This window comes from Leucoraja erinacea, chromosome 36, assembly GCF_028641065.1.
Source record: "Leucoraja erinacea ecotype New England chromosome 36, Leri_hhj_1, whole genome shotgun sequence".
Taxonomy (NCBI): Eukaryota; Metazoa; Chordata; class Chondrichthyes; order Rajiformes; family Rajidae; genus Leucoraja; species Leucoraja erinaceus.
The window spans coordinates 9,062,058-9,072,154 of NC_073412.1; the positions used below are offsets into that span (position 1 = coordinate 9,062,058).

General features: G+C 48.4%; 1 protein-coding gene across 1 annotated transcript; it reads left to right on the plus strand.

The window, feature by feature from the left end:
• Positions 1–911: 911 nt before the first annotated feature.
• Positions 912–4,855, plus strand: nmba (neuromedin Ba). Its single transcript, XM_055662811.1, has 3 exons — positions 912–1,174; positions 3,239–3,426; positions 4,548–4,855. Exons 1-3 carry the CDS (start codon positions 1,006–1,008, stop codon positions 4,602–4,604), a joined length of 414 nt encoding a protein of 137 aa, XP_055518786.1. The 5' UTR covers positions 912–1,005; the 3' UTR covers positions 4,605–4,855.
• The last annotated feature ends 5,242 nt before the right edge of the window (positions 4,856–10,097 follow it).

A 10,097-nucleotide genomic window follows, 5' to 3' on the forward strand; every position in this document is an offset into this window, starting at 1 on the left:
AGAAACTCAGAGGGTGCAGCAGCATCTATGTAGGGAAGGAAATAGGAAATAGGAAATAGGAACTAGGAAATAGGAAATAGGAAATAGGAAATGGGAAATAGGAAATAGGAAATAGGAAATAGGAAATAGGAAATAGGAAATAGGAAATAGGAAATAGGAAATAGGAAATAGGAAATAGGAAATAGGAAAAAGGAAATAGGAAATAGGAAATAGGAAATAGGAAATAGGAAATAGGAAATAGGAAATAGGAAATAGGAAATAGGAAAAAGGAAATAGGAAATAGGAAATAGGAAATAGGAAATAGGAAATAGGAAATAGGAAAAAGGAAATAGGAGATAGGAAATAGGAAATAGGAAATAGGAAATTGGAAATTGGAAATTGGAAATTGGAAATTGGAAATTGGAAATTGGAAATAGGAAATAGGAAATAGGAAATAGGCAACGTTTCGGGCCGAAACCCAAGGGTTTCGGCCCGAAACGTTGCCTATTTCCTTCGCTCCATAGATGCTGCTGCACCCGCTGAGTTCCTCCAGCACTTTTGTCTACCTTCGATTTTCCAGAATCTGCAGTTCCTTCTTAAACATACCTCGTGAATGCATTTGTGGGCAAAGAGGGGTGATCTTGTAGGCTTGTGGAGGACCACTTCGCGCTGCCTCTGCCTTTTGTTTCTGGTCGAGAGATGAACATCGCTCCTGTAAACGTCAACCCCAACCCAACTCTCGCTCATCTTGTAATGAATGTATCCCCTCCCGGGCTTGGGTGTGTTAGTCATCCGAGCTCTCAGCACCGAGGGCTGGGTGTTGTACCGCCCACCGTCCGCTGCCGTCAGATGTTGGGGTATAAGAGACGGGGAGCGATGAAGCGGCGAGACAAGAGCGGTGGAAGGGCGAGAGTCTTTCCCACCCACACACACACACACACACAACACACACAACACTCATACACTCTCTCTCACTCACTCACACACGCACAGAGGAGGGAGTTGTTAGCCAGCGAGCCGCTTGCAATGCCACCACCGTGCACCGGCCGCAGGTTGGGGCACCTCAGCAGCCTCGTCGCCTACCTGGCTGTTTTCAGCTACCTGTCCGTCGCCGCCTCGGTCAGCCTGGATCTCACCCAAGCCAACAGAGTCTCCAAGATCAAGGTGAACCCGAGGGGGAATCTCTGGGCGACAGGTGAGTAGTCTGCAGGCAGGCGGGCGTGTGCGAGGTGAGGGGCGAGGGGACTAAAGGGTGGCTTTGGATGGGGAGAGGGAGAGAGGGAGAGGGAGAGGGGAGAGGGAGAGGAGAGAGAGGTGGAAGGACAGGGTGAGAGGAGGAGAGAGGAGGGGAGAGGGAGAGAGGGAGAGGGGGAGAGAGGGAGAGAGAGGAGGAGAGAGGGGAGAGAGAGAGAGAGAGAGGGAGGGAGGGATTAGGAGAGAGAGAGAGAGAGGGAGAGGGCGGGAGGGGGGGAAAGAGGGAGAGAGAGAGGGAGAGGGAGAGGAGGGGGGGGAGAGAGAGAGAGAGGAGGAGGAGAGGGAGAGAGAGGGGTGGGAGGGAGAGAAGGAGAGAGGGGGGGAGAGGGAGAGGGGGGGGGAGGGAGAGAGGGAGGGAGGGAGAGAGAGAGAGGGGGGAGAGGGAGAGAGAGAGGGGAGAGGAGGGAGGGAAGGGGGGGGGGAGAGAGAGAGAGAGGGGAGGGAGAAGGAGGGGGGAGGAGAGAAGGGAGGGAGAGAGAGAGAGAGAGAGGGGAGAGGGAAAGAGAGGGGGAGAGGGGGAGGAGAGGAGAGAGAGAGAGGGGGAGATGAAAGGTCGGATGTTGAGTGACCTCTCGCCAGTATCTGGAACAGGGACTCACAGACAAACAGTGTGTAGGAAGGAACTGCGGATGCTGGTTTAAGCTGAAGATAGACACAAAATGCTGGAGTAACTCAGCGGGACCGGCAGCATCTCTGGAGAGAAGGAATGGGTGTCTTTTCGGCTCGAGACCCTGCTTCTGAAGAAACGTAACCCATTCCTTCTGTCCAGAGATGCTGCCGGTCCCGCTGAGTTACTCCAGCATTTTGTGTCTGTCTTCAGTGTAAACCAGCATCCGCAGTTCCTCCCTTCACTATAAATGGAGACTGGGCAAAACTGATGGAATCGCGCCGGCTCATAATCCTTGGCGCTCCTCAAAAGAGCGTTATTAGAGTTGCTGCCTCCGCGCCAGAGACCCAGGTTCGATCCCAACTACCGGGTGCTGTCTGTACGGAGTTTGCACGTTCTCCCCGTGATCTGCGTGGGTTTTCTCCAAGATGTTCGCTTTCCTCCCACACTCCAAAGACGTGCAGGTTTGTAAGTTAATTGGCTTCGGTAAAATTGTAAAATTTGCCTAGTGTGTGTAGGATAGTGTTATATTTTAAGCCCCTGCCCCACTGTACGGGGTCATTCAAGAGCTCTCCCGAGTTTTCCCTTGATTGGAACTTGGAGAATGTCCGTAGCGGGTCCGTAGGAGTTCGTGGATGTCTCGTAGCGGCTCGTACGAGTAAAAAGTAACATTTTTTTCATCACGAGTATTTTTTTTACTCGTGGACATTTTTTCACAGTGTTGAAAAAACCTCACGAGTTTACCGGATTTCCCGAGTACCTACCGTAGCCCTGTCCCACGGTACGAGTTCATTCCAAGAGCTCTCCCGAGTTTAAAAAACAAACAAACTCGTGGTAAACACGGAGAATGAACGTAGCGGGTACGTCGGAGCTCGGGGACATCTCGTAACGCTAACGGCAGGTACTCGGGAAGATTCGCTAACGGCAGGTAAGCACGGGAAGACTCGTGAATATTTTTCAACATGTTGAAAAATGTCCACGAGAGCCCCGAGTACCGACGAGTGGCCATTACCGTAAATCTCCGAGTTCGAATCAGGGCTAACTCGGGAGAGCTCTTGGAATGAACTCGTACGTGGGACAGGGTCTTCCCCTGTCTCTCAGTCTGAAGAAGGGTTTCGTCCCGAAACGTAAAATAAGATCAAATAGAACAAGTTGCCCTACAACTTTAGGCTGTGCACGCCATTCGCAGGAAGAAGAAGAGGTCCCGAAACATCACCTATCTCTCTCTCTCCAGAGATGCTGCCTGTCCCGCTGAATTACTCCAGCATTTTGTGTCTATCTTCGGTGACAACCAGCATCTGCAGTTCCTTGCTACACAGGGCAGGGATACACAGCCCAGCGCTGGTCTGCCCGTGACAGTAAATGTGTGATTGTAAATGTGTGTGTGTTTGCTCCTAGGACATTTTATGGGGAAGAAGAGTGTGTTTGACTATCCAGATGGACATAACGGGACCCCGGCGCGACTGCCCTCAGCCCCCCCTGAAGACCACAGGGCTCTGGGGACCCCGCTGGGCCGGAGGATGCTGGAGTTAGCCTTGGCTCAGGAGGCAGAGGGGAGGCTAGTGAGATACGACTCCGGCGCTCAGGTAAGTCAACTCTTTGCACTCGGGTGTGGCGGTCCTGTCGTGTCTCCTATCATAGACTCATACAGCGTGGAAACCGGCCCTTCGGCCCACCTTGCCCACACTAGTCCCGCCAGCGAGTCCAGCAAAGATCAAACCACAGCCCGAAGCCCGAAAAATGTGTTCAAACAAACTCTTATAGTGGGTTTTTATTCTTTGCGCAGCGGGTGGAGCTGCTACCTCTCAGCGCCAGAGACCCGGGGCTCGATCCCTGACCTCGGCTGCTGTCTGTGTGGAGTCTAGACGTTCTCCCTGAGTCTACACGTCCTCCCGGGTTCTCCGGTTTCCTCCCACATCCCAAAAGACGTGCGGGTTTGTAGATTATTTTCTCCTGGTGTGTAGCGAATGGGTGCGGAAGAGGGATGACATGGGACTAGTGAGAGCGGGTGGTCTAGCACAGGTCGGTGGGCCGAATGGCCTTTTTTCCGTGCTGTATCTTTTATCCAATCAAACATATGCAGTTCCAGTGCGGCGCAGGTTCGTTCCAGCACTTGAGGTGTCAATGTTATTATAAGAAAGTTAATCTCAGACATTATCCATGTCTAATTTCAATGAGCCAAACATATATGATCTATCTATCTATCTATCTATCTATCTATCTATCTATCTATCTATCTATCTATCTATCTGTCTGTCTGTCTGTCTGTCTGTCTGTCTGTCTGTCTGTCTGTCTGTCTGTCTGTCTGTCTGTCTGTCTGTCTGTCTGTCTATCTATCTATCTATCTATCTCTAAAACTCTGATCTTGTTATCTTCCAGTTTTTATGGTCTTTCTATTTGCGCAAAAACGGTACCCGATAGCGCTACGATTTTTCGCCAGCTAACCGTTCCCCTGTGCTTTGAGTGCACTAAGTTTCGTTCCGATCGGTTGAATGTCGTTGGAGGGGGTGAGCTGTATTGTCCAAGGTGCTCCGCAGTTTGAGGAGCAGCTTGATGGGCCGAATGGCCTAACTCTGCTCCTATGTCTTCCTGTAGCATTTTGTGTTTTACACAAGTGCATCGCCTGTAGTCCACTCCGGCACTGTCTGTGCACCCAGAGTCTGTACGTGGGTTGTGTCACGTTTAACCCCTGTTTGTTTTTTTCCAGGAAACAGGATTAATAACAAAGATTATTGAGAGATACGTTAAAAACACGAAGATATGATGACGTCAAGCTGAGCCTTGGTGAAGATGAGACATCAACACACTGGGAGGAGGAGTTACAACCACCCAACGTAGCCATTTTATTGTAACAATAGTGCATTCATGTCACCTACTTTATGTGTTGTTTCTGTACACTTATCCATAAATTAAAGAGGGAGCAAGGACTATTCTATATTTTTCTGACTTTTTTGCATTGTTAAAGCACTTTTAATGTAAACCGTCAGGTTATAAGTGGCGAATAAAGAATATATTGTTTAAGCAACTAGTATTTCCACTTTAATCCCGAGGAGAATGGACTCAGAGGCGGGATCTCAGTCACGGTTTAGATGATGCTCTCCCTTAGTGCAGGTCTTGGGGGAGGGAGGGGGATGGGGACGCGAGCACCCATGGGTGGGGCTCGGGCTCCAGTGGCTCAGTGACATAAACAGGCCCTCGTACATTAGTCCTATCCTACACACACTAGGGGAAATTGACCATTTTACCAAAGCCGATTAAACTACAAACCTGTACGTCTTTGGAGTGTGGGAGGAAACCAGAGCTCCTGGAGAAAACCCACGTGGTCACAACGAGAATGTACAACCCCCTGTGCAGACAGCACCCGAGGTCAGGGATCGGACCCGGGTCTCTGCCGCTGTAAGGCAGCAACTCTACCACTGCACCATCATGCAGCAATCCTGCCCTTGGGTGCTGTCAGTGTGGAGTTTGCATGGATGTTTGGGCTTCCTCCGGATTCTCCACCAGTTTCCCTCCAGCAGACGTTAATTTGCCTTTAATGGACATCCGATCTGTAGTTTTACTTTAAACCCGTGGTTTGAATCTTCAATTTAATGTCAAACCCTTCACATTGTTCCATATTATTAGTTAAAGCCACAGACCAACTGTATGGACATTGAATTCTAAAATTACCCCAGCCCCCTCTCTCTCTTCCCTCTCCCCACCCCTTTGCTTTTTCTTTCTCACTATGTCCTACCTCCAACCCCAGCCCCCTGCTCCTGTCCTCTCACCTGTAAACTCATCCCCATTCCACAAGTCCTCCCTTTCCCTTTCTCCTCCTCTTCTTTCTCCTCCCTCACTCCTTCTTTACATTTCACACCTTATTTACATTATCTGACATCCTTTTGTCTCCCTTTCACCCCTTCCCAATGTCCACCCTTCTGCTAATTAAACCCCCCTCACTTGTATCCACCTATCATTCGCCAGGCTTTGTCCTGCCCTCGTATCTCTGTTCCAGCTTCCCTCCACCCCCCACCCCCCAACTAAAATTAGACCCAAAACCCTGCGGCCTGACTCGCTGAGTTCCTCCAGCACTTTGTGCTTTGCTCCGGATTCCAATAGTAGGAAGGAACTGCAGATGCTGGTTTACACCGAAGATAGACACAAGGTGCTGGAATAACTCATCGGGAGGGGCAGGCAGGATCTCTGGAGAAAAGGAATAGTTGACTTATCGGGCTGGGGTCTGGAGATGGGTGCTGACTCGAACCTTCACCTAGAACCTTAGTGTCCTTGTGTGTAAACCAGCATCTGCTGTTCCTTGTTCCTTCCTCCTCTGGCAGCACATTCCATGTATCCATCACTCCATGTGTGGATAGGTTGCCCCTCAGCTTCCTATTGAATCCCCCCCTCACTGAAACCCCTCCCCTATTGTTCTTGATTCCGGGGTGTTTAAGAAGGAACTGCAGATGCTGGAAAATCGAAGGTAGACGAAAATGCTGGAGAAACTCAGCGGGTGAGGCAGCATCTATGGAGTGAAGGAAATAGGCGACATCGCCTATTTCCTTCACTCCATAGATGCTGCCTCATCCGCTGAGTTTCTCCAGCATTTTCGTCTATCTGAGAAAAGGGATTGTGCATTATGATGAAAGAATGGGTCGACTGGGCTTGTAATGACTGGAATTTAGAAGGATGAGAGGAGATCTTAGAGAAACATATACAATTCTTAAGGGATTGTACAGGCTAGATGCAGGAGAAATATTCCCCTTGGTGGAAGGAGTCCAGAACCAGGGGTCACAGTTTAAGAATAAGGGGTAGGCCATTTCGGACTGAGATGAGGAAAAAACTATTTCATCCAGAGAGTTGTGAATCTGTGGAATTCCCTGCCACAGAAGGCAGTGGAGGCCAATTCAGTGGATGTTTTCCAGAGAGAGTTAGATTTAGCTCTTAGGGCTAACGGAATCGAGGGATATGGGGAAAATAGCCGGTATGGGATACTGAATCTGGATGATTAGCCATGATCATATTGAATGGTGGTGCTGCCTCAAAGGGCTGAATGGCCTACTCCTGTACCTATTGTCTATGTTTCTATTCACCCTATATATTCCCCTCACAAAACAATGTGATGTACTTTGGAAAGACCTGACTCATGAAAGACTGTCGATGGTGCAAAGACTATAATTAACACACCACAGTTTATTTAAAATATAAACCAGCTGATTACAACATATGATCAACTCTGGATAGACAGTTGACATCAATGGTGGCTCCTTCTCTAGGTAGTTGTCAAGAATTACCTGCCAATGCTTGCAACCCAAATTCAATATAAAGTTCTGCTTTACACAAATCAGTGGATATTTCTGCCTGCGCTGAGCAGTGGGAAGTAGCACTTTGTCAGAACACATAAATCAATATTCCTTCAGCACCAGTACCATGCGGGACATTGGAACGATGCAATGTAATGTTACAAAATGTCAGGAGACCATAGGGAATAGAGACAAGAGTAAATTGTTTGACACTCCTGGATGTTCTTCTTCTTCTCACGTATGGCGTGCACAGCCTAAAGTTGTAGGACAACTTGTTCTATTTGATCTTATTTAATTGTGCATGCCGAGTTGATTGCATTCGTCGAAACAGGACGGACCACGTGAAGGTTGCAATCTTCCACCCCACTCCTGGGATGTTAAAAACATGTAATAACATAGCCACATGACTAGCGGGGAATGGAGGATTTAAGGATCATATGCAAGCAGGGCGGCACGGTGGTGCAGCGGTAGAGTTGCTGCCTCACAGCGCCAGAGACCCGGGTTCGATCCCGACTACGGGTGCCGTCTGTACAGAGTTTGTACGTTCTCCCCGTGACCTGCGCGGGTTTTCTGCGAGACCTTCGGTTTCCTCCCACACTCCACAGACGTGCAGGTTTGTAGGTTAATTGGCTTGGTATAAATGTAAATTGTCCCTAGCGTGTGTAGGATAGTGTAAGTGTGGGGGGATTGCTGGTTGGTGTGAACTCGGTGGGCCGAAGGGCCTGTTTCTGTGCTGTATCTGTAAACAAAATTGGAAAAAAAAAGAAACATAGAAAATAGGTGCAGGAGTAGGCCATTCGGCCCTTCGAGCCTGCACCGCCATTCAATATGATCATGGCTGATCATCCAACTCAGTATCCCGTACCTGCCTTCTCTCCATACCCCCTGATCCCCATAGCCACAAGGGCCACAAGAAGAAATTAGTTTAATTTGACATCATGCTTGAACAGACACTGTGGGCCAGACAGTCTGTTCCTGTGTTATACTGTTGTATGTTGACGATGATCATATTCACCTCTTTACTTCTGGCCACCTCATCACATATTCCTTGATTTGCTTCATACTCAAAACCCTAGTAATCTCTTTATTGAACATAATTTAATGGGTGGTGCAGCGGCAGAGCAGCTGCCTTCCAGCACAAGAGACCCAAGATTGATACTGACCACGGGTGCTTTGTGTAAGGAGTTTGCATGCTCCCCCCGTGACCGGGTGCTCCAGTTTCCACTCACACACCAAAGACGTACAACATACAGGTTTGTCCGTTAATTGGCCTTGATTTAAACATTTTGGAAATTGTCCCTAGGATAGGGCTAGTGTGCAGGGATCACTGCCTGGCGCAGACTTGGTGGGCTGAAGGGCCTGTTTCTGCACTGTATTTCTACACTAAACGAAACAAAATAATCAGCCACAGCCCTCTATGGTTCAATATGAGGGAGTTACTCCATCAGGTTGTGTCTTGTTTTGTGGGCAAATGGGACTAGCTATTTGGGGCATCAAAATGGGGCATCTTGATCTTCGTGGATGAGTTGGGCCGAAGGGCCTGGTTCATGCTGTATGACACTATGACTCCAAGGGCAGTGGTAAGTTAGGCAGAAACCACCAGCTCTGAAGGACAACAGATGTATTTTACCACAATTACCACAGTGCCTATTACTAAGGGAAAAAAAAACAGATTATTAAATTACCTGGAAAGAGCTACAAGAGGTAGCTATAGCAGTGGATACAACTACAACTTTCAAAAGACATTTGGACCGATATATGGATAGGAAAGGTTGAAAGGGATGTGGACCAAATGCAAACGAATGGGTCCAGCATGTATTATCATCATGGTTGGCATGGACAAGTTGGGCCGAATGGCCTGTTTCTGTGCTGCATAACTGTACAACTCAATTAATTGACATTCCTCACTTCCATGCTGATATTTGAATTGATAATTTCAAATACCTGGTGGGAGACCGCTTTTCGGAGCTCCCGCAACAGCAACTTCTCCCGCCGAATCGCGGGGTTTAAATCGACACGGAGCGGGGCCTTACATCGCCAAGCCAGCGGCTTTAACATCGGGAGAAGAACAAAGAGCAGGGGAGAGACAAGACTTTGCCTTCCATCACAGTGAGGAGGTGTTTGGAGATTCACTGTGATGGATGTTTATGTAAATTGTGTTAATTGTGTGTCTTGGTTTTTTTTCTTGTTTGTATGACTGCAGAAAACGTAATTTTGTTTGAACTTAGGTTCAAATGACAATAGAAACATAGAAACATAGAAATTAGGTGCAGGAGTAGGCCATTCGGCCCTTCGAGCCTGCACCGCCATTCAATATGATCATGGCTGATCATCCAACTCAGTATCCCATCCCTGCCTTCTCTCCATACCCTCTGATCCCCTTAGCCACAAGGACCACATCTAACTCCCTCTTAAATATAGGCAATGAACTGGCTTCGACTACCCTCTGTGGCAGAGAGTTCCAGAGATTTACCACTCTCTGTGTGAAAAAAGTTCTTCTCATCTCAGTTTTAAAGGATTTCCCCCTTATCCTTAAGCTGTGACCCCTTGTCCTGACTTCCCCAACATCGGGAGCAATCTTCCTGCATCGAGCCTGTCCAACCCCTTAAGAATTTTGTAAGTTTCTATAAGATCCCCCCTCAATCTCCTAAATTCTAGAGAGTATAAACCGAGTCTATCGAGTCTTTCTTCATAAGACAGTCCTGACATCCCAGGAATCAATCTGGTGAACCTTCTCTGCACTCCCTCTATGGCAATAATGTCCTTCCTCAGATTTGGAGACCAAAACTGTACGCAATACTCCAGGTGTGGTCTCACCATTAATAAACGTTATTCTATTCTATTCTATACCATTCTATTGAGCAGAGTTTGAAGCATCTTCTGCTTTGAGCACCTTCTCCCTTGTTGCAGAGGAGCCGCCGGCAGCAACGCGGCCGCTGTCCAGCGGGGGGCGCAGCTGAGCACCATCCCCTTTAATG

What these genes read in the sequence shown, in the direction of transcription:
- nmba (XM_055662811.1), top strand. Translation starts at nt 1,006, where the DNA reads ATGCCACCACCGTGCACCGGCCGCAGGTTGGGGCACCTCAGCAGCCTC. An exon ending in GGGGAATCTCTGGGCGACAG is followed by an intron (nt 1,175 to 3,238) that starts GTGAGTAGTCTG and finishes GTTTGCTCCTAG; the next exon opens with GACATTTTATGGGGAAGAAG. An exon ending in GATACGACTCCGGCGCTCAG is followed by an intron (nt 3,427 to 4,547) that starts GTAAGTCAACTC and finishes GTTTTTTTCCAG; the next exon opens with GAAACAGGATTAATAACAAA.